This window comes from Chinchilla lanigera, unplaced genomic scaffold, assembly GCF_000276665.1.
Source record: "Chinchilla lanigera isolate Chin_1 unplaced genomic scaffold, ChiLan1.0 scaffold00048, whole genome shotgun sequence".
Taxonomy (NCBI): Eukaryota; Metazoa; Chordata; class Mammalia; order Rodentia; family Chinchillidae; genus Chinchilla; species Chinchilla lanigera.
In genome coordinates, this window is record NW_004955449.1 from 14,908,822 (window position 1) to 14,933,883 (window position 25,062).

General features: G+C 35.7%; 1 protein-coding gene across 8 annotated transcripts in view; it reads right to left on the reverse strand.

Annotated features, from left to right (window-relative positions):
• Positions 1-25,062, reverse strand: part of Pkp4 (plakophilin 4) — a gene marked incomplete at its 5' end in the record, with an annotated part of 214,815 nt that overhangs the window by 73,399 nt on the left and 116,354 nt on the right. For all 8 annotated transcript variants that reach the window (XM_013518711.1, XM_013518713.1, XM_013518710.1 and 5 more), the window contains 1 exon segment: positions 21,013-21,125. In XM_013518711.1, the coding sequence (XP_013374165.1) occupies positions 21,013-21,125 (113 nt within the window).

A 25,062-nucleotide genomic window follows, 5' to 3' on the forward strand; every position in this document is an offset into this window, starting at 1 on the left:
TCATATTCAATACATTAAAATTCTTTTCCCCAAAGCAACTCCTCTTTAGCTATTACCATCCAGATATTCAAAATGAAGAGCAGGCATCATTTTACTGTTTGTTCTCTGCATTCCACTGAAAACGCCATGAAGGCATTAAAGTTGGCTTGCTCCCAGATGTGCAGCCAGAAGCTAAGGAAGTGTCTGGTTAGCACAGGGCTAGCACTCAAACTTCAAGGCTTTGATTTGTCATCCTTTTCAGGCTCTCTTGCCTGTTGCTGCTACAGAAATTTTACAAAGACTCAAATTTGATGTCATTCGCCTGCAGCTAATGCACAACACATCCACCTAAGATAAAAAGCAAACATCTTAGTGCGGCAAAAATTCAAACACTACAGGATGGCACAGAAGGCATTCAGCCACTGGCTCCTGGTTTGCCCTTTCCTCCATAAACCTACACTGCAAGTACTTCTAAGACTTCATCTGCCTCACACAGCAAGCTGCTTCACACATTCAATTCTATTTTGGGGGTAGAACATGCAGAACATAGTCTGGAAATTGTTTCAAAATTGCTCAGATTCCAGAATGGTTTATGCGGGTACCAAGCAATACTATACATATCATATATCTGCAAAAAACAAACACTCTAATAAAGTTTACCTTTACTTTTGCTTCCTGTGAAAAAAAGAACTATTCTCAGAAGACATTCTACTTAATTAAATCAGTACCAAGTTTCTCCAAATCTTTCATTGATGTGAGTTTGTCAGCCTGGACCCCACTGGGTAAACATTAGGGAAAGGGACAGTGAAGAACTGAGGGAGCCACGTGGAAACCCTACCATGACGTTTTCTTTACATTCTCTCAGGTTTGGTTGAAGCTGTCACAGTACATGCAGGCTACTGTTACTAATCTCATGAGATACAGTGAACTGGGACAGGATCCAAGAGTTATACATTCTCACTGAAAAAAGAACCAAATCTAAACCTGACCTGAGAATATAGTTAATCTATAGTGTACTGCTTCACTGTTTTTTAAAAAAGCATTGTGATAAGAAATTTTACATACATACATACATACATACATGTATATAGAGAGCCATCCTAATCTCTTAGAAAACTAACCACAGCCAAAAACAAATTTAAAAGTTCACTCAGCATTAATTGGGAAGAATCACTCAGATGAATTATTCTAGAACTTGTTTAAGAATAGAAGATGGGCATATTCCACCAGACCGCATAACACGGACACCCTTCTCCTTGATGACCTCCAACATTCTTTAAGAATTATCTTGATCAGAGATGATTACTTCCTCCTTTATATTAAGTGTGTCTAATAGTTTGTAACTGTAGTATTTGTTATCTGTTCCTACTATCAGACTATGGTTTTGTAGTGGGTAAAGACTGCATCATAATTCTACTGTATCTAACCAGGAACAGGCAATGAGTATGATGAAAATGTTGCTGATCTTAATTTTTTAGGTGGTTTTGTTTTAAATGATTTTAAGTAATTTTACATCTTTCTACAAAGAAGCCTAATTCTTCCTTTATTTTGCTTTTTTGAATATTCTTGAATTTATACTGAAAATATCACTTTTCAGTGATAAGGCCTGTGAAAGTTCTATAGTATTTCTTAAAAGCATTCACTGTGTCAGTCTATCAAATTTTTCCTTACTCCGACCTTCAGCAAGAATGTTGTATACTCACTTCAGACTAAAAATAGGCATATTGAGACTGAGATGCAATAGAGGGCTCCCCAATGCTACAAACCTCCTTTTGACATTTTAAGAACTCACACCACCTACCAATAGGTTACTGTCAATTCAACCAGACTGGGGGACAGGTACCTACTTGCTATTTTAGTTAAACACTGATCAAGAAATAAATCCTTTAGAGTCTTATTCTCATTTTAATACCAAAAACAACTAGAATGGTTGGACAAAATTAAACAATAATACCATAATTACTCTTCCCAAGACAAGTGTGGACAACTCTTTACCCTTCCACTAGGCATTTTAGGTAAATCAGAAGCATAAAGGCCAATGTAGAACAGAAAATGAGGTAAACTGCTTTGTCTGCTAGAGGAAGAAAGGAGGTGGAAGGTAGAGTGTCTCTTCCTATCACGTTAACATCCTCCCCTAACAGGTTCCAAGGATGCTTGCTGAAAAAAGAAAAAAAAAAAAAAAAAAATCACAAGCCCAGGCAAGGATATTTTTTTCCCCCTTAGGATAAACATTTCAGAACTGACTCTTCATTTTATACTGTATTTATAAGTGGCACTTATTCATTCATTATTTATTACATGTAGTAGGCAAGGGCTGCCTACTATTACAATTACAATTACTATTACAATTACTATTACAGGTACTAGGCAAGAGTTGCTTAGTAACAATACTTTGAAAGTGACCCTTCTTGGTGTTTATGTCTTTGGGAAGCTCAAGCAAATTTACTTAGTGGTTTCTAAACAAAAACTCTTCCTCCAAGTCCTGACTTTTTCACTGACTGAGGTGTCTCTCTACCATGCTATCAGATCTCATGCAATGCTCTGTTGCATAGAGGCTGATGTTTTTCTGAGAAGGGACCATTTATTCATCCTGGCTTTTCATCTAGATAGTCATTCTCTCTTCTACAGGCTACACTTGCTATCTCAGCAGCCAGGAAAAGTGAAAACATGACAACATGCCCATAACTGAAGCTATTTTTGTGTTATGACTTTGCCCCCGAAAATGGTACATGCTTATAATTTGAACTCAGTGAAGTACAGCAAACGAGACAAGGCAAAGGGTCTCTTCTCATAATTATTTATAAGACCAGGAATGATGCTGAGAGTACAGAAAAGAAACAGTAGTGACATTAAAAAGCAATGCCCTTCATGTGGGTACAGCTGCTCCTGACTCATCAGGAACAGGACATGTGCTTTGGGTGCCTTCCACCAGCAACTGTGGGTTTGTGTCACTCCATCTCCTTCCAAAGCCAATCATGTGTGGACAGAGTAAGCAAACTAGAGAGCACCTGAAAGGCAGAACTGATACTTTTTGGACTGCAGGAAATGTCAAAGATCTAGAGTTTGAGTCATACATTATTCCCCTTTCATGATACTTCCCCTGAAAAACTTGACCATGCTCTCAAATATGCTTTTACAATTTTAGTCTTTAGAAAATTAAGAGCACCAGGGTGTGGTGGTGCATGCTTGTAATTCCAGCACTAGAGAGGTTGAGGCAGGAGGATTGTTGCAAGTTTGAGACCAGCCCTGGTTACAAATTGAGCTCAAGGCCAGTCTGAACTGCATAGCGGGACCCTGTCTCAAAAAAATGAAATAAAAAGAAAATCAGGAGCAACAGGGACAAAAGTATACATTTGGTTTTCATTGGCCACCAGCTAGTTTGAGTAAACTGTGTGACCATGAAATGAAGTGAACATTTTTCCTCTCATTCCTTGCCTTATTTGTTGGTCTTTTTTGTTTTTTTTTTTACACAGGGCCTCACTATGCAGTTCAGGCTGGCCTAACTTTGTAGGCCAGGCTGTCTCAAACTGGCAATGATCCTCCTGCCTCAGCTTCCGGAGTGCTGGGATTACAGGTGTGTGCCACCATGCCCCACTTTTTAGCCCTATTTGTTGTCACTCTTGCTTTCTCACTTTTTCATCTCACCTTCCCTCAGGCCACTGAACCATATTTTTAGATCTATGCTGTTTAAAATGTATTTGAGGAAAGGCTAAGGTATAAATAAAAAATATTATGATTGTTTCCTAAAGGGATAATTACTGAATTGATGCATAGCGAGAACACTTATAGAACAGGAAATACATTTTGAGTAACTTTCATGAGGTCTAGAGGTGAATACACTTCAGAGGATGTTAAATATTCCTTGACAAAAGCATTTTGTGTAGTGCTTTGAATGTATGAATAGAAGATTCAGAAGGCCATATGGGAAGGGAAGATCAAAGAGGATGGAGTACTAGACAAAAATGAGACAAACAGTTCCCTCGGCATCCCCATAAATTACACAGGAAGCATGGCTTCTGTTGAGACCCACTCTGCAACAGGTGTCCCGACTAGTCTAAGTGGAAATCAGAATAGAAGTGTTTTCTAACATCTCAGCTGACATTTGAAAGAGTAAAAGCAATGAACACAAAAAGAGTAATGTGGTTGAATACAACATTCAACTCTCTTCCTGAGTATTCTGCCATAACCTAGAATTTCATGCAGGCAAAAAGGTCAGCATGGGTATAGCTAGGTCCCTGGAAATACCCATATCCAGGATCTACAGAACACTATTGTCCCCCACATTCCTATTCTTCCAAATCCCTCCAAAGATGAAGAAACAAAAAGCAAATAAAAGCTTGTAAAATTTAAAGTAAAAAGAATTCACATAAATGTGCCTTTTAGAAGTGATTTTAAACAAAGTTGGCACTAGTAAAGAACAGGCAGTGGTTCTCTTTTCTACCTATTCTACATGAGATTAAGCACAGCATTAACATAGGACTAAGCTATACAGATCTGTAACAAGAGACATACAGACACAGAAAAACCCTTCAGTTTTTTTTTTTTTTTTTTTTTTTTTGAGACAGGGTCTTGCTGTACAGTTCATGCTGGCCTTAAACTCACCATGTAGCCTAGGTTGGCTTCAGATGCACTCCTGTCTCTACCTCCTGAGTGTTAAGATTATAGGATTATGCCATGACTTGTGACAACTCTTTAGGTTTTTAAGTATAAAGTTTTCTTTATGATATATACAATTTCATTTTATATACTAGGATTTAAAGTACTTTCAAAATAGCTATATAAAAATTTATTTTAAAAATGAACTTCAAGGAGCCAGGTGCGGTGGTGCATGCCTGTAATCCCAGCACCCAGGAGGCTGAGGCAGGAGGACTGTTGCAAGTTTGAGGTAAGACTAGGCTACAGTGAGCTCAAGGCCAGGCTAAAGAACTTTATGCTTAAATTTTGGATTGATATTTACATTTATTCATGTGATCATTTATAGTACTAGTTTAGCTATTCAAAAGCAAATGATTTATTCACATATAATTCTTTGCTATCCACGTAAAAATACTATCAAGTTTAGTGTGTGTCTGAAGAATGATAATCATTTTCTGTCCACTGATTATTCAGAATAAAGATTTAATTTTAATTTTTACAGAGACTAATGTTTTTTGATTTCTAAGAAAATTTTTATTCTATTTATGAAAATAAAAAGGAAGTACTTTTTAAAATTTGCTTTGCTTTTTGACCAAAAAGAAATCAAAACAAAACAACACAACTATTTCTCACTGTACCAGCATTTCCAGCTCTCAGTTTCTAGACAAGCACCATAAATAGCTGTTTTGGTGCTAAATGAGGAATGAATTCACATGTGTGAGATCATTAATAACTGTCCAAGAGAAAGAACAGATCCTTAGGACAGTCAATATTTGGCAAAGCATACTCTGTGCTTCTGTGTAGTAAGACATCTGGAAGATGGGAACCTTCTAAAGAATATTTTAAATCGCTCCTAAAAACTCTCATAGACCCCTAATTTGTCTGCATTCCCTTTTCCACCTTTGTTTCCTTCTCCACTTATCCTCCTACCCTCACATAAATGTGCAGGATTTTCAAACTATCAGATAGGGTAATAAGACAGAAAAAAGCCTGTGAAAAGCAATGATGACAATGATGTTGAAAAATCAAAGAAAGCCTCACAAAACATCTCTCAAAGCGGCATTCTGGATATACGATGGGACACAAAATATGCTATACACCTAGAGATGTTTTGTGAGGGAAGGTGAACGGATGGTGAAGACTGCCTTAAATTTCTAGCTTTGATGTCCAGCATTCTTTTAAGAAATATGAATGCAAAGAGGAACAAGAGTTTACAATTCGCCAGAGGAGTTGGTCGACCAGCTTAATCTTCCTTTCCTTTTTTTCCTCCCTTTCCTATACACTGCCATAATGAGGCAACGTTAATGAGGGAAAAGGCATTACAGAGACCATGCAGCAGTCTGTGCAGTCATAACCTACACAATTTTAAATTACAGCGAGGACGAGTTCTTTAAATTTTTGAAAAGAACATCCATCAGACTTTAAGAAATTTAACCACATTAATTTATGATAATGAAATAAATTGTGGTTAATTTTCAAAACTATTTGTCAGAAAATTAACAGGTGAATCACCTCCCATTTTAACAAACTTTTTGTCATGAAACACATACAATAAAAATAGCATAATGAACTTCTATATGTATTTATTATCCAGCTTTAACAAAAAAGTGAAGATTTGACGAAAATTATTTCATCTAAATCTGTTGTCACAATTTTCCTCTGCATTACTGGATTATTTTGAAGGAAACTCTACCATTACTTTAGTGACATTTAATTTTTTTTTTTTTTTTTTTTTTGGTTTTTCTCTGGTACCGGGAACCGAACTCATGACCTTGTGCTTGCCAGGCAGGCGCTTTTGCCACTGAGCTAAATCCCCAGCCCCTAGTGACATTTTAGATGCATCTCTAAATATACTTCAATAAAGAACATAACTACAGTAACTCTGTATCAAAAAATTAACAGGGGCTGGGGATTTAGCTCAGTGGCACAGCGCCTGCCTGGCAAGCGCAAGGTCGTGAGTTTGATTCCTGGTACCAGAAAACCCGCCCCCCCTAAAAAAATTAACAAAATTCTTAGTAGTAAAAAATATTTAGTCAGTATGGAAGTTCCATTTCAATTTTTAAAAGTAGTTGGTTGGTTTAAATCAGGACCACAACAAAACCCACTTGTTTAATTCGTTTGCCTCTCATAACCTCTCTTAGTATGTTCCTCTGTGTTTCTCCTTCTTTCTTACCCTGTTTGCCTATAGATTTCCTCACAGCTTCTATCTTCTATCAGCACAGTGTTATGTTTTTGTCTCCTGTATTTCTCATGAACTGGAATTTTTATCCGAGATGCTTGAGCAGTTTTGGGTAAGAACACATCATCGGTGATGTTACGTATTTCCAATGGTATCATATTGAGAGATCATTAATTTCTATCTGTCCCTTTTTTTGCGGTGTTAGTGGATTGGTTCTCTCAGCCTGATACATCCATTGTAAAACTTTCCACCATTTTTTCAGGTGATTATTTTAGCAGTCAATAATGATCACTGGTTTACATTCATTATTTAATTTGTGGCTGCAAAATTCACATGAGTTTTTGACTTCTAGACTAGTCTACTCAAAATATAATTTGTGACTGTATACTTACCTTCTTAAGAAAAATGAAGTATCACTGCTGTGCTTACTATTTAAAACTCATGAAAAGCATTTTGTAAATGCTGCTCTGAATATAGATATACACCTATATTCTGTACACTTTTAGCACAGTCCTTGTATTAAGGCTGGCAATTTTACTCAAATTTTTTGTGGCTAGTTATACAAAAATTTTGTATAACTAAAGATGGGGTGGTAGATCACCTATGGACTGCAGTAAGGACCACACTTCATAGGACTCTAAAATAACTGGCTATTATTTGTCGTTCTCCAACAATAAAGGCTAGAAGAAATAAATACATATTGAGCTACCCTAAGAATAAGAATATTCTTCTATGGATTATAAGCAACCCATTAATGCAAACCAAATTTGTATTAAAACCACTTGATAGTGATTAAAATATACAATTGTTTAATAAAAGAGTTTAGGCTTTTTTGGTTTTACTTTGGTTTTTAGCTCTGAAAATTTGTAGCCTGGAGGTTTCTTCAATTTTGGAGTGTTTTTCTCCCTATTTAATTGTGGATTAACACAACAGCAGAGTAGAAAAATATATGCAAAAACAAATTAGATTGATTTGTTATTAAATAGATTGTGAAGCCTCAGGAAGGACAGCTATAATAACAATCAGGATGCTACAAACTCTGGCGAGCTTTTTTCTTCTCCCTAGGCAGACATGCCATGTTCATTTTTACAGCAAGTTGATTAACTACTGAAAATGCACTAATGGACAGCCCTCACTTTTAGGTAGGTAATCACATTTTCAAGTTTCTTTTTCATATGTTATAGGATGAAAGCTGAATTCTGTAGTTCTGTGAAGAGTTAAGAAAACATCTCATCACAGACACCATTCCACATTCTTAACCTGCCAAATGATAATAATGACAATGTGAGTTTGCATAAACTTCTTTTGTTTCATCATGAAAATTAAAGTGATTACATGAAGGAATGGTAAATTTTTCTATTTAAATAATTAACTGTAGAAAGTCCAGTGGTGGCAATGTTTTTCAAGGCTGTTTTCCAATTTTCAATTAATATTTACATGACTTCTTAAACTGTGTTTGTGATTAACCAGGAATAAAACTAGCAGGCACTGCATTGTTTCCAGACAGAAGAGACAAAATAATGGTGGTGGCAAAGAGGCTTAGCACTTAGAGATTTTAGGGCTGTATGGCAAGCATGGGCTCCACTTAGGCTATGTACTCAGTGTCCGAGTGGCAAGAAGGAGGTCCCATTGCTTGATATTCCAAGGAAAAATGGACAGCGAACTATCCTGATTAGGAGTAAATAGCATCCTAATATTAGCATCAGGTGTATAATAATAATTAAAACCAAATGAAACCAAAATATAGCACCAAAAACAAACACGAAACTTTACTGAAAAGTAAAAGGTAAGGAGTTAACCTATATCAACACCAGTGCCGATGATGCACTAGGTGCCCAATGGCTACTGCTATTTTCCCTACTACACATTTTTACCTATGGATATGATAATCAAAGATATTAAGGAAGTCTTCCTGGGAAAGAGCAGGACAGCTAACAGAATTCATCAACACAGAATTCTTCACAAAACAGGCATATGTATTATGCTGCTATGAAGGCACTATGTCACCTTGTTATAATTTTTCCTGGTCACTGGGAATTTCTAAGCATTTGTATTTAGTATCTATAGAAAGAAAGCAAAAGCAATAATATTGAGTGAATTTAGCAAACATCAAAGACATTTGTAGAAAAGAATGAATGCAGAATCACTGAAGGAAGTGTGGAAACAGAAAGAGAAAGCAGTGTTAATATTATTAAGTTACAGGTTTGGACAATTTAGGATCCATGATACTACACAGAAAGTTCTATACTGTACACCTATTCTAATACTAAAAGATTCATATTCTAAAAGTAGATCAAATGGTATCCTTAGATGTACTAAGATTTGTACTATTTTAAGAGATATATTCTAAAATTACTTTAGTTAAAAAACTGATAGAATCAAAGAGAATAGCTCAAATTTCTCAGAAAAATGAGCAAACAATATGAACTCAAAAGGACCATAGCACTCAAAAAAGACACAAGCTCCCTAGTAATCAAAAAATGTCAAGTAAAATGAGATGAGATAGCTAGCACACATCGAAGAGTCCGTGCAGTATTAAATGTTTGAGGGAGGCAGAAAAGATGAGCAAAGAGATAGAAAGGGAGATGCAGGAGGAGGAGAGAATATTTACATAGGGAGGGAAGGGAGGGAAGGGAGGGAAATCAAATATCTATACATACTGGAGGCAAAAATTGTTGAGCTACTTCACAAATAAAGTCAGCAAGATCTAAAAAAAAACTGAAAATGTACATTTTGACACAAACATTTTCCTGATAGTGTAATTCCACAACCTTATACATGTGAACTAGAAGATATAGTCAAGGATGTTCATCATTAACATGGATGGAAATGGAAGATATTTTGTTAAGTAAAATATGTCAGGAGAAGTGTGACAAACCCTCATATTCTCACTTATATATATGTGGAAACTAAAAAGTTTATTTCAAAAAAGTATAAAGTGGTTAACAAGACTGGGAAGGATGTTGGAAAGAGGAAGGTAGAGAGAGAACGGGTAACAGGTGCAGGGGCACAGCTGGGTAGGAGGAATAACTTAATATCCTATGGAACCAATTGGGTAACTACAGTTGTTTAAAATAGTTGCCAATTTCAAAGTGGCTAGATGATTCTGAGTATTCCTAACATCAATTGATGACAAATGTCAGAGGTGAAAGACCAATCATTCTGATTACTGCAAATAATATATACATCTATTAAAATGTCACACTGTACCCCATAAATATATATAATTACTGTGTATGAAAAGAGAACTAAAAATATATTAAAAAGAAATGTTCATTGCCGCACTACTTATAATATTGTAAAACATCAACAGGGAATGGGAGAACAGTTTAATAGTGGATAATGTACATAGTGCAGGAGCTTAAAAATATTTAAATCCCTATCAATGTGGCTAGATATTTAAGGGACACATTGATTCACAGAGTATACTATGTGTATATTTTTAAAAGACATAAAATATTAGTTATAGATATATATATGTATTTAACATAAATATATACAAAGTAAGTTGGAAGACTACATACTGGTGACTAGTTACAGAGGAAGGGTAAGGATAATGGTGCAAAAGAGACTTAAATTTTATGTTTAATATTTATTTCTTTACAGAAAAGATAATACAGTAATTCTCAATGATTTTTAATTCTGGGATGTGAGTACTTGAATTTTTGTCACATTATTCTCTGTATTGAGATTTTTAGAATTTCTTAAGGAAGACTAGTAACTATAGACAAGCCTAAAATAATAGTTTTAAGAAAATCAGATTTAAGAGCATTATTACTCTTTTGATATGGTTCAAATAATGAGTATTTTCTATAAAGCAATAAAGAGAAATCTGTCCAAAAAAAAAAAAAACAGCTTGAAGTATCCTATATAATCTACATTAGTATTTAATGTACTTTAGCAGTACTTACACATGGTTTGAAAAAACCCTAATGTTTAAGAGTGGAATAATATAACTTATTTTAATTCAATAATTCATTATTGTTGAATAATTTTAAAACAGTAATTATAGAATATGAACTATGACCAATTACAGAAAATGAAATGTTATTCAAATTAAAATAGTTCTTTAAAAAATAATTAAATAATGGCACGGTACATATATTTTAGATGCATAGATCTCCAAATGCGAAGAAGTATTTTCCTCTTTATTAATCAGAAAAGTTAATACAGCTGGATTGCTTGCATATTTAACCGAATTCACTACAATAGTCTTACAATAGCCTAAAACTGTGATGTTAACTGCAAACTTGACCTACTTTTGAGGATTTTTCCCAATCACATCATCTACTCTAAAACTTAGCTAATTCATTTTGGAGTATTTGTTCACTATGATTAAAATGTTTTGTTGTATACTATTCTAGGCTCATAAAAAATTCTATTCCTCATGAAAAGCATTTGGTTCAAAACCCAGATTCTACATGGTCACATTCTTAGTTTAAAATAAGTCAGTCTGAAGGAATACCTTAGGCTCACATGCCCCATCGAAGTCTTAATTCTGTAAGTTTAAATCCAACACGTAGAAATATTGGCACTTAGATGCACATGTCCCAGATGAAACTGGCTTGTGACTGGAATGGAATGAGAAGTAATTAAAAATGCTTTTTGGAAAAAGTGTGCTGAGCAAAGAGCTCCAGATAAACCACTTCTGAAGAGCTGCAGGTCAGCTGCAGGCTCATTTTCCACTTTTCAGATGCGGTACTCTCTATAGTGTTTACAACATGAGTCGCATTATAAAAAGCCAATGTAACTAAGTTCTCTCTAAGAGCATCCACTTAATAAACATTCACTGTGGAGAGCTCAAAGAGTGTCTCTGATAATTACAATTCAAATATTAAATAGTTTATTCTTCATTTAGTCTGAGTAAGAAATGAATTCAGGGAGCTTTTATTTGTTTGACCATTATAAGAGTCACTCATGACCAAAGAGAATTTGTTGTGATGAACATCACAGGACTCCCAAATAGCTTTACCCACTATGCTCTTAAAAGTAAATTGACACAGACAGCTAGCTACCTCAGAAGTAAACAAAGATTTACCAAAACAGAGCACAAAGGAGAAAGGAAAGAAGGAAGCCCATGTGAGACAGTAGCCATACAGGTGGGTAGGCCAAAGGAATCTCCCTGTGCTGTCTACTCTCCCAATCTAAGACTTTTGTCTGGAGCAAAAGCTTTGCAATTTTCCCCCTTACAATCCCAGGATACAGAAGCACTCTTCAAAACAAAAAAAGAATGATAAACAAAAAAGAAAAAGATGATAAACAAAAAAGAATGATAAACAAAATATGGTATATCCAGACAATGGAATATTGTTAAGAGAAAGTCATGATATAGCATAGATGATCCTTGAACATATGCTAAGGAAAAGAAGTCAGGCACAAAAGGCTATAAACTATATAGTACCATACATACAAAGTGTCCAGAACAGGTAAATCCAGAGACACAAAGGCAATTAGTGGTCCCCAGGTCAGGGTCTCCAGGGTGGGCAGAACTGGGGGAGGAGGTGCAGTGCTAAAGGGCAGAGGGTTTCTTTCTGAAGTCATGAAAATATTATACAATTAGATGACTGCACAACTCTGAATGTACTTACACACTGAATTGTATAATATAAAATGATTAATTTTAAGGTATGTGACTATATCTTATTAAAAACACTATTTAAAAAACAAACAGGTTTTTGCTGGTAAGAGCACTAAAGGTCAAAGGAACAAAATTTTATCGACCATTTACCTGAAGTGGTAAATTAAATAAGTAATAAACTGTCAAGGGACAATCAATCTTCAGACTCTTCCTTTTTAACGAATGCATTATTTCAGGAGGTTTATTTCACAATGACTTAAAAATATTCACTGATGAAAAGATGTGAACCATGAAAAAGCCTTTTCTACTACTGTCGATCCTAAAACACTTTTATTACAATTTTTAATAATTTCAGTGGGAACCTGATGGGTGCAAGCAGATGACCCCAAAAAATGTGGGTAAAAATCTAAATGGCTGTGGGGAATCCAATCTTTTTATTAAAAATAACAGTTCTTTTGTTAAGTGGTGATAGAAGACTATTTGTTAAGATTCTGTGACCTTTTCTGAAATCATAAAGAATTCTATTTTAGCAAGGCTTTAAACTAACTGAAGAGGGAGAGAATCTTAGGAAGAGTGTAAGGTTATTAATTTCAAAACCCCCACCCAATCACTTTATATGGACAGGATTTTTCTTTGTGTCTCGAATAGCCTCCAAATACTAGCAGCTAGTTAAGGGACAATGTGAAAGGACCACCTGCTTTCAAAAAGGGTAACTTTAAAATCATGAGCAAAAAGCCCAAATAAAACAAAATTCTGAGGCTTACCTCTAAAAGCTGCAATACTAACAGGTTTAATTTTTAAATACTTTTTTTTTACTTTAACATACTGTAAATGAAAATTTAGTGCTTTATCCTAAAAACATGAGCAAGGTAAATTTTGCAAGATGGTACAAATTCATGACCTGTAAAGAAATAAACTCTCTTTCACCACTTAAAAGTAACTGAGAAAGAAAGAACAGAAATTAAGGTGAGTTTCTAAGGTAACGGTAAGATTCCAAGTCTCTTATCAGGAACACTTTTAAAATTCTGTACTATAAAATTTAGGGGATAGTTTTTAGAATTCTAAGATGATTGTATTTTCATTGTTTAATCTTCAACTCTATTTCCTTAACATTCAATATTTTCATTACCCAGAAAGATTAATTAATATAATTTCCCAACTGTGTAAACACAGTTCATGCAATGTACACCTGAAGGCTGAATTTACCTTGCAGTACATCTGGTCAAGTTCTCCTACCTTGTGCTTGCCACTAGAAGCTATAGTAAATCTCTGTGGCCAAGTTAGCATGCCTAAGTCCCAAGCCACTCACTGCCCTGGGACATTCTCTGGCAAGTGGGATGAGGTCTGACCTATCAAAATAGAACTTTAGGATCAAGACAAAAAGCTTCTATTATCTTAAAGAAAAAACAAAGTGAAGAGAAAAGTATGCACCAGCAACAAAGTTTTGCACGTGATTGTTTCATTTTGGGGGTTTCATAAAAATGTCCCTTATGGTGATGGTAGTCACAACTGTACACTAAAAGTGGTAGTCAAAAATCATACAACCATGCCATAATATGGTGAATTTTACTGCACCTTATAAACTTACTGCACCAATACACTTGTGTTAAAAATGTAATAGTTATCTCTGAGTGTCAGAATCGTGGGTTTCTCTTTATACTTTTTTGCATTTCACAAAACAAGACGATCATAATTTAACCCACAGTCAATAAAATATATCCCGAGGTGTTGACCATCCCTGCCTTTGACAGCACTGGAGGGCCACGGCGGAGCTCAGGTGAGCAGAGGGGCAGAGGGTGGGCTCTTCACTGTGGATCATCCCATCTAGTGAAATCGAAACTCCACTGATATGAGAACAATACTCTACTGATGACGTTGCAGGGACAAAAAGAACAAATCCCATGTTTACCAAAAATTGGATTTGAAAGCTGTTCTTGGCCCTTGGGAAACACAAGCTTAAAGGGCACATTTCTCTCTGCGGTTCCTGCGCCGTGAGATTTTCCTGAGGTGAGCGCTACTTACTTCAGCATCCCCTGAGACCCTTTTCTGTTACTAAAGACACAGACCATTCACCTGCACGTGACCTGCATCACAGGACACTTCGCATCCTGGTCCTCACTGTCATCACATTCTCGGGCTCTGCAGATAGAAACAGTCACAGCACACTGCCTGCTTGGCAGACCTGAAATTGGCCCATCCATCTACATATGCTAAGTATCATTCTAAGCCAAGCTAGATATCAAATTGCCCCCCTAGAGAATTACTTTTAGCTAGGGAACTATTTCATCTATTTATATTCCATTCTGCAATGAAGAACAGCTCTGTGAGCGCTGTTTTCTAGCTTAATGGAGAAAGACCACAAGGACACTGCTTGCATCATCTAACAGTGGCTTCTTAACAGGGTCACACAAGGGAAACCATGTAAGTCTCAGCCCAGGAATTAGAGTCTGCTGAGCAACCAAGTTTGTTCTTTATCTTATAGACCAGTGCGGCAAACCTAAGACATGCATGCCACAGCAGACGGTTTGTATCTCACTGAGAGCTCTACAAGGTTTGCTATCACTGTTATAAACAAACTGCTAAATTTATCAGCATTTCTGTCTAGCTTGGTTACTAGGACACTCAGGGCCAAAGTGGGCTCCCTATTTGAGCAAATGTATGGCATGATACAACATATTTTTTGTACTATTTTAAGTACCTTGGCTTCACCTTATTTTTCTCCTTTCTCTTTTCTTTCCTCTAATTTCTTCACTCAATTTCTAGTTTTTATATTTTAAAAATTGTTTCAAATACTTCTGGGAGAGGTAAAATGTAGATAACTATGGTGTACTCAGAACAAATGCCTTAGCCCACTTTCAGGGCTTTTATAGGTTGGAGGGGTTATCTCCGACCTGATATACCACCCTTGGATACAGACACCATCAATTCCAGGTTGAGGATCACTATGAATTTTTTGATATCACTACCTTTCTTAATGTTTTTGCCAAAAATGAAACAAATGGAAAGTAAGGTTTCCATTACCTTGTTCAGCTAAAGTCACTCAGAAAACAAAAACAAAAACAAAAACAAAAACCAAGCATTTCACTTTAGTATGTTTTTTAAAAAGTCTCAAGATACATTGCAAGTCCACCACAACTGTGAGGGAATGAACTATTCACAATTACAACCACTCGTTTGGGGAAGCGGCTCCACAGTACATTACAATGAATCATTTATTGAATAGGAACTTACTCTACTAACTCCTTTATTCACAAGATCTGGCCAACAATGGCAAAACTTTGGACAACTGAAAAAGCTAACAGAAATATACTTATCATTTTCTTTGACTCATTAGCAAAATCACTGAACAAGGAAAAGAAAGAAAAATTTTACAGATTACACTACCTACTGACACAGAATCCAAATCAAACAATAAGAAAGATAACTAGCTACACAATCATCTGTTTTGCTGAAACTAAACTCAGTTTATGTAAGAATGAACAAAATTCATGGCCATAAATAGCAACTCCATTTTTAAGTTTAGCCAACCAGAAATGGCTGACAGGAAAGAAGGTGTGGGTCTGAAAGTTAACTTCTATTTATATCCTTAGATTCTGGTTCTGGGACAGTTCAAGGAGTTGAAAGATACATAGGGTTGTTTTTCAAGTGACACTATTTTCTAATGGGTTTCTGGCCAGTGTATAGACCTAGCAGTCACAGAACAGAGTGACCAGGTCAATAGATTTCTTAAGGCCCACTAAAAAGGGCTGTCAAAGGTGTGGAGGGGGCAGACATGAAAAAGGGTAGCTAGAAACTCAAAGATACCACGTTTGACCTAATGGAAAGCATCCTGTGATGAGCTCAAAACCCACTGGACTTTCCTGAGGTTCACTACCCATTCAATGACCCTCTGGCTGGATGCCTGCCTACTGGCACTGTGCTAGGGGTGCAGGGTAGGGTGGGGTCATCGCCGCACAGGTGAGCTAACACAGGTACAGAAAACAGTTCTAAGAATTCAGATGGAGATGATTTTCCCTGAGGAACTTGGGAAAGGCTGAAACAAGGAAGGATTAGCATTTAGTCGGGGCAGCAGAATGAATCTGAATAAAATGGCAATAGAACAATCCAAGTAGGTTACTTACTGCAACTAAAGTTTGCTGAAGGAAGAAACCCACCCTATCTTAACTCCAAAGATTCCACAACAGATTCCTGTTTCTCTGGTTGATCTTTCTTCTCTATGTTTTACAAACTAAACCATTGGAAAAGGAAAACTCTCTAGTAATTGCTATCACTAGCAACTTTCTGTACAGCTCTTTCATAGACCTACTGAAGGCTCTTCTACCTGATAACCCACTAGGTCCTTTCAGGACATGTCCTAGACACTACTGGGCCTCTTTGTATTTCAGAACAGCCATGGTCTCGGGCTGTGTAGCGCCACATGCACATTCCCCCGCTTTCTCTGGTCAGCTTTTTTAATTTTTTTTTTATTTTAAGGATAAAAGGAGGGAAACATTAACAGACATACAACATTTTACAACATATCACAAGCACAATACAGACAATACAGAGTTACAAACAAAGTGGTAGGGAATTAACAATGGTGGTTGTATTACATATTGATATCTTCAAAGTGGCTTCTCATGAAAACAGATACAGACATGCAATACTAGTCAACCAAAGACTCATTGACAGTTTCTTTCAGCATAGTCTCTGGTCAGCTTTGAACCTACTTCTTCATGACTTACTCACTCAGCCAACATTCACTGCCTCATCCCCAGGGACATGTCCATGGTGACTCTAGGCACCAGATTGAAGCACAAAAAATAAACAACCCCAAGACAAAACCAATCAACAAACCAAACTTCCCAAAATGTTGATAGTAACTATTACCCACACTATGTGTTTTATAGATTTCCTTTTTAGCAAATTTGTGGAATTAGCTAACTGAACTATATAGCTAAAAATTTGATATTTTAAAACCTAAAGAAAGTACAGAAAATAATCTGATAGTCATGCATACACCAATTACCCTCTCATTTAACATATTAAGATTTTATCATATTTGTTGCATATGGCTCTCTTACATAAAATTTTACAGATTGGGTTAATGCCTAATTCCTTGTATCTTCCCACTTTCTTTCTTTTTAGAGGTACCATTATCTTTAACTGGTGTCATTCCAAAATGGATTTATGCCATGCCCTGGATGCAAAGGAGACCACTGGAGATCGGTCTGCCCTCTGAGGTGGAGGCCCCAGAGCTCAGACCCATGCTACCAGTTAGTCCAACAGGAATGAGAGGGCTTGGGGCATGGTCTGCCTTCTCCCTCTGGCCAGACCGTCATCTCCATCGAGGAGTCCTGGGTAATCATGACTATGGAGGAACAAGAAAACAGCCTGTTGCTAGACACAGGTGCGAGTCTCTCGGTCCTTCTTTTCAATCCTGGCCTTCCTTCCAGCCATCATACCTCAGTGAAAGGAGTCACTGGTGAGGAGGTAATATGCTATTTTTGACAACCCTTAGGCTGTAACTACTTATTAGATCCTTCTTGCATATCTCTGTCTTCCTGAGAAACCACTTTGAAGATACCACCACATATTATAGCAGCCATTCATATTTTCCTACTAATCTATCCATAACTGTGTTAAGTTTGTAATGTTCCTATCCTATTTCATAATGTATGTTTATTATTATGTGTTTCCTACAACAACCATTGAGAATAGTTAATGATTTTTCAATAGGTCACTCATGTATAGCTCTATTTATTTTCTTTAGAAGCCACTTTGAAGATACCAAAGTATAGCACAACTACTCTTGATAATCTCCTACCTCTTTGTCTCTAACGCACTATTATTTGTCTATTTGTTTTCCTGAGAAACTATTTTGTAGATAATAATATGTAAAACAATAACCATTGATAAGTTCCTACCATTTTGTCTGTAATATGCTAAGTCCCCCCTATTATTGTTATCCTTCTTTTATTCTTTAAAATAAAAAAAAAAAACAAAATGGATTTATGCTTCTCCTCTCTGTGCACTCACTGATAAGTAATTCTAAGTAGTGCTTAATTATTATATAGTACTGCTATATTTAAAAATGTTCAGAGGGTAACCTTCTATGTCTTTTCTGCAACACAGATTCAATCAAAGGTTGTTTTGAAAACATGCTCATGTTTGTTTGAAGACATGCCCATGTTGATATACACATTGACTGAGTTTAGACAATTTACTTCCCGTTTCTATCCTGATGGGTAATGATGTTCTCTGTATTTTTTTTTTTTTTTTTACATTTGAAATACTTCTGCACCCAAATACTTCTGCACCAAGCATCTTTGCCCCTCCTTCCCTCGGCCATGCACACCTTTCAGAATTTCTGCAAAGCTACTTGGTTCTTCAGTAACCATTTCTTCATAGAAGAAATGCTACTCTTTCTTCCTTCTATTGATTCTCATTCATTGTCAAGTAGTTTTTTTTAAGGTAAGCTTTTAAAATGCATGAACAAAGCATAAACACAAATCTGTCCTACCTGCCCTGTTTAATACACCTTTTTTCATTTTTGTGGCATGCTCAGATGCTATACTCTCACCTGGATTCCTTAGCTCTTGTGAAAGTATTTTGAAGATGAATAGTGGTTCAAATAGAAGTTTCTGTGAGAGAAAGTATACTACAAAGTTCTATTCTGTCATCTTGCTGGTATCACTCTTTGGTTTTTTAAATCTGTATTTTATAAAATCTGATTATGAACTCATCTTTAGTAGTGTTATTTTCTCAGATGGAGACAATGGGCTTCTAACTCACATACCGTAAGTTTGGGGTTTGCCAAGGGTACAGCCCTTTGCAGATCACAGCTTAATGGAATGCAGTTATCTTAAATTCAAATGCACCACCTTGAACACACCCAGGCCCACATTTCTCCTTTCCTCCTTGGGTCATTAAGGGCAATTCTCGAGCTTATTTTGGGGTCTGACTATTATCCTCAGGCCTACAAATTAGCTCTAATGCTTTGGGCTCTGTCTTTCACTTGCCTTTTGACTTACAGCGTTTGGGAATTTGCTTTCTCTTATGCTTTTGCTAAGTACTGGCTTTTATTATTGGTATAGCAAGCATTTCTAGGAGTTTAAGACAAATTCTATATTTGTTAAGTTAGAGATGTTGGCAGAGTAAGAAGTCCTAATAAAACTCCTTAAATGTGAAATTAATTTTTCTATTAAAACAAAATTCTTGGGTCAGGCGTGGTGGCATATGCCTGTAATCCCAGCACTCTCGAGGTTGAGGCAGGAGAATTCATGCAAGTTCGAGGCCAGCCTGAGCTACAAAGTGAGCTCAAGGCCAGCCTGAACTGCATAGCGAGACCCTGTCTCAAAAAAACAAAAAAAACAAACCAAACAAACAAAAATTCATTCTAAATCAGTTGATACACAAGATTTAGGAATGTATAATGTCATATTATTGAGTTTGTGAATTTCCCTTTTTGGTGCTGAAACTGCATATAACTTTTAAGTAATAATGAACAGAATCAAAACTATATTGTTATAACAATTTTTATTTCCTTGATAAACTATTTTATCAGCTACTGCAAAGGCAGAATTAGAAATTTGTAATTTTGCACTTTGCTTCTAATTTCTCCTTCTGTATAAACCTGCTTGGATATATTTTTTAAAATAACTAAATAATTCTGTATTTTTAAAAAAACATTTTATTGACCTTATCTGTGTACTTTATGCCTTAATAAACATATCAACATACACAACTGTCAAAAGTCAGAGATGAAAAATTCATGTGAATGCAACTTACCACCGTAATAGTTTAAAATTCATATCAAAAGTCAGCTAGAAAAGAGAAACTACAAACCATATTGTATTCAGCAAAAAGAAATTTATGTCTACAAATAATAGAAGATACGAAGAACAATTATGGGGATAAAAATAACCGAGACACAAGTTATTGTGGGCGTACCTAGCTAAGTGCAAATAAACCAAGCTTAAAAATGCAAATAATAAAAGTATTTTATAGTAGGGTTTCCAGAGATATGTAATTGCTAAGAAAGAAATCTACAGATAAGCAGTGATTTAACCATTTATAGTATGCAGCAAATAAATTTTGTAACAGTGATGTTTTTAGATAGCTTAAGATGTCATTTAAATGAAAATAACCATTATTCTATGCTTTTCTCAGTAATAAATTCATTCTGTAGGAAGTAATAAATTATTTCCTACAGTAATTAGTTTGAATAGTGGTTTCACAGTTATAGAAAAGCTGAAAGTAAACTGAAGCCATTTTAACAATATTTAGAAATATTTCCTAGTTAAAAAAAAAAACAACAAAAACATACCAGGTTTTCACAATACCAGCTACTTTTTACCAGTCAGCAATTAATTGTGAAATATTCACCCACCGTTTACACATGAGAAATCACATTCCTGAAGGTAGCATAGTTTCTTTTGCTACGGAAGCTTACCAATGCTACATAAAACTAGCCCAGAATTGAAGGCTAATCAATACTGCAACAGGCTTCTGAAGGTTAAAATAAATTGACATTTTTGGTGTCGAATATAGGAACACAAGTGAAAAGGAACACCATAACAGAATCATTTTCTACATCCAGGGCAACTTAATAAGACATGTAACTTGAAGGTTCATAAAATCAGATGCTTTGGCCCTATACCTGGTGCTGGCGATGCTTGGTGATTCTGCTCCAAGCCTACATCTTTCTAGTTGACTGGCCACAATCTGCCTTTCCACTTCCAGTTCTCGGGTGAGTCGCTGAAACTGAAGCTCCTGTGATTCAAGGAAACAAAACGCATATAAGGAGAGGAGGTTTACTGCTCAGGCAGATCTATGAACTCATGTATGTTACAGGAAACACAGGAATATATCCACAATATAAAGCTATAGGATGGATTTATGAAATTAAAGTTTTTAATGATATCAATAACCTGATTTGTGGCTGCTTAAAACTTAAAGGTATTATAGCACATCAGCTTCTGTTTGGATTTGCAAAAATGCAGTTTTGGTGTGTTATTTTTGCTTTTTTTTGTAGGTACTAACTGAGGTCTTTTTAAACAGTATTCCTGCTGCAGTGCCATATACATTTAAGGCCCATATACATTGAGAGCTTACTTGATATGTTCACATCAAAGGCACATCAACCAGTAAATTCTTCATCCTCAATGGCTAATTTTTATACCTCTCATACTGTATTGTAAGTCCGTCCAGCAATAAAAAATGGAAATCTACATGATGAGAATCATTTAAGTATGTTTGATACAAACCATTTAACTAAGGAAAAAAATCATTCCAATCCCACAGAAAAATTCTTCTTACATTTACCTATGGCATAATCAACAAAATTTTGTTACTTCACAAATATACTCATATGCCACTGTTTGAAAACGAAAGAAGAGAGACAAAAAAATAAAAGGGATAAAGAAAAACTGAGTCATAACATGGAACTTAAAATTGTATGACTCAAAAGCTGGAAAGATTGTCTAGACAAATTATATTCTTCAACATATGTTGCATAGAGAAAGCAAACAATTTTTATTGTAAGAAAAAATGCTAACTTTATTTGCACTTCTCTTATCATTAGTATGATGGAATTTTAATAAGTAGAGTGCATGGCATACTATAAAACATCTAAAGATCAAATCAAATATATATTTAAGGCTTTAAGCCACAAAGAACAACTCTAAGAATACCTCAAGATCTACGTGCTGTATTAACATTTTACAAGATTATTCAAAGGAAATATTGAACTACAGGTAGTTTAATTTGGTAATAACTACTAGTTCAAATTACCAAGTATATGAACATTAAACCTAGAAACTTATCAGAAACAAAACTACCTAAAAGATTATTTGTGAATATAAAGAGATATTTGTCATAAATTTTGAGTAGCATACCTTGTGGTATTAGACACATGCACAATTACTTGACAGCATTGGCTATGCAAATTCTACAACCTATTCTTAAAATATACTTTAAAAACACAGTCCCTCAAATTCTTATCACTTTCTGGCATTAAGAATCCATTCCTACTAAACCCATTTGGTGTAATTGTATTGGATAAGGCATAGGAGGAGTAAAAGTTCAATAATGTGTACAATAAGGTAACAGGAACACAGGAAAATGCCCAATTCCATCTAACAATTTCTAGACAATGGCTCTTAATATGTGTTTAGCAACAAAAGATCAGATTGATACAAACTGTCTGTATAACATTCAGGAACAGATTAAGATAATCTTACAAAACAGTATTATGCTTATACTGTAATACTTCTTTGGTCTTTAATAGGACAGTTTCATATATACGTGGTATTTATGTGAAACAATGATATTATATGTAAGTCAGTCGCTCTCTCTCCTCTCTCTCTCTCTATCTTTTCCACAAGACTGGGTACATGCATTAAGCTGGGCCAGGAAAAGACCACCTTTGTAAATTCCCAGATACTCCTCAAGCCATCACATTACCTTTGTACTCTGGTTTCCGTGGCTACTAGGAATTGAGGGCTCATTTTTCTCAAATGTGGGATAGCCAAAAATCATACCAGGATAAGATTACGGAGTGCTTACATTAAGAATATAGAAAAAAAATTCCATTCGCAGAAAAAAATTCCATTGTAGTGGATTTTTAAAATCACTTTTGGGGGCATGCATATGACCTTTTAAACAACCCTTCAAGGAAATGTGTGGGAAAACTCCTGCTTAAAGGCAGAGGTGCAGCACAGTTCCCGTAATTCCTTCCCTCTGCAGAGACAGGTCTCTTTGGCTCTGCCTAGAGGATGGGGTCACGCCAGACTGTGACTCAGAAACTCTGACTCCAGCAAACAGGAAGGTCCGTTTTTTTCTTCTTCCTTCTTGCTGAACTTCCTGAATTAGGCCTCAAATCAAGATCCTCACCCAGAAATGACCTCCATACATACTCCATGTCTATGCTTGGAAATTGTCAATAGTCTCTTTACCTGACCAATTTTGTGGCACAGATTTAGATACTGTGTTTGGAAGCTCTGTCTCAAGCCTAGCTCTTCAGTCCTAACAAGTGAGAGAATTTAGTAATAATCACTTACTAAATTACTTTTCAGCTTCATTAGCCTGTTACATACAATTAGGAAACTTGATTGACACACCTACAGAAACCATGTTCAGCTGCAGAGTTGTTAGGAAAACCTAAGTACTCAAGATGTAGTTTGCATTTTCTATTTAGAAGTTAGGTGATTTCTTTAATGTTCTTATGAATGAGTAATGTCTATACTATATTACTACTTGCCTCAAAGCCCATGAAATTCAACATTACTGACTACTTTTATCAAAATCATCCTTACCTACTGTATCCACACTTCCCTAAAGTAGGACTCACTGAAATATCAAAAGCAGACCACCACAAAGCTATACTTGTAAAGCATGGAATTTAAAAATGGTACCTGACATCTGTGAACATTTACAAATAAAATATATGTTTGCTTGTTGCAAAATGATGACTATTTCCCCCACAGAATAAAAGTTGACACCCACAGCAAGACTGGCAGCAAGATGGATGAGTAGACCATAAATATTTGACAATTCTGTCTCTACTGGCTTCTTAGACTGACTGATGAGGAAGACAGCATTATGCTGTCATATAAAACACATCTAATGGTTTCCAAACTAACACTCATTAAGATGAATATGCAGAAATCAACTATAAATTTTAAATTTTTATATTTTATCTTCTAAACATAGACTGTGAAGACTGATTTTTGAATCAGTATCTAAAATCATCCATCTATATGATACGGAGCTTCTATTTATTCTCTTTTGAGAAAAGGAAATTAATGTTGAAACTGCTTAGCAATATATAGTATGTAACAATTTCTCCAAAGCCTGGCAAACAAATGTTACAAGGCTTCTCTTTATATTTACTCTATCTCTCTTATGTAAATATCCTAATGAATATTCTTTGATAGTCAATGGAATAGAAGAAAATAAGGCTTCACTTTCACAATGGAACACATATGGTACACAGAGTTGCCCTGTCCAAGGAGCCCAAGGAAGGACCTGCTGCCCTAGCTGCTAGCAGGTGGTCTGTGGTGGTCAGCAGCTCCACGGCTATTTCAATTGCAAAGAACCTCCTTGCTCCAAGGCACATTCTGTAGCCAACCGTGGACTGAGGTGGGAACAGAAGACCAGACCCATATACTTATGCACTAAGGCTTTGCCAGTCTGCATAGTATTTCCCTGTACAGTCCTGCTTTTCTTTCACAGGTATTAATCCATGATAAATATTCTGCCCAGAAAACTATCTCAGTGAAAATCCAACTGAGACAGTCTTGTGTTTTGGATTTCTTCTTCATAATATTTTTTTTCTTATTCCCAAGTCCAGTTTTTGAACATTGTGAGATACTTCATCTGTGAAACGTACTATCAGATCAGCTACAATAAATCTTAATATTCTGTTTCTTGAGAAATAAAATAAGTTTACTTCAAAATACAATAAAACCCTTTGGTTTCTCTCTCCTAGATCCTATGTTTACACAACCACACATGATCTATAGTATTGTCCTCTATATCCACATAATTTATGTAAATGGTATACTGTACCATTGTCTTAAGTTACTTTTCTCTCCTTGTGGAGACAAAATACCCAACACCCAAAGTTAAATGAGGAAAGGTTTATTTAGCTCACAGTATGTAGAGATTTCAGTCCATAATCAGCTGGCTCCAAGACAGGATGGCATGG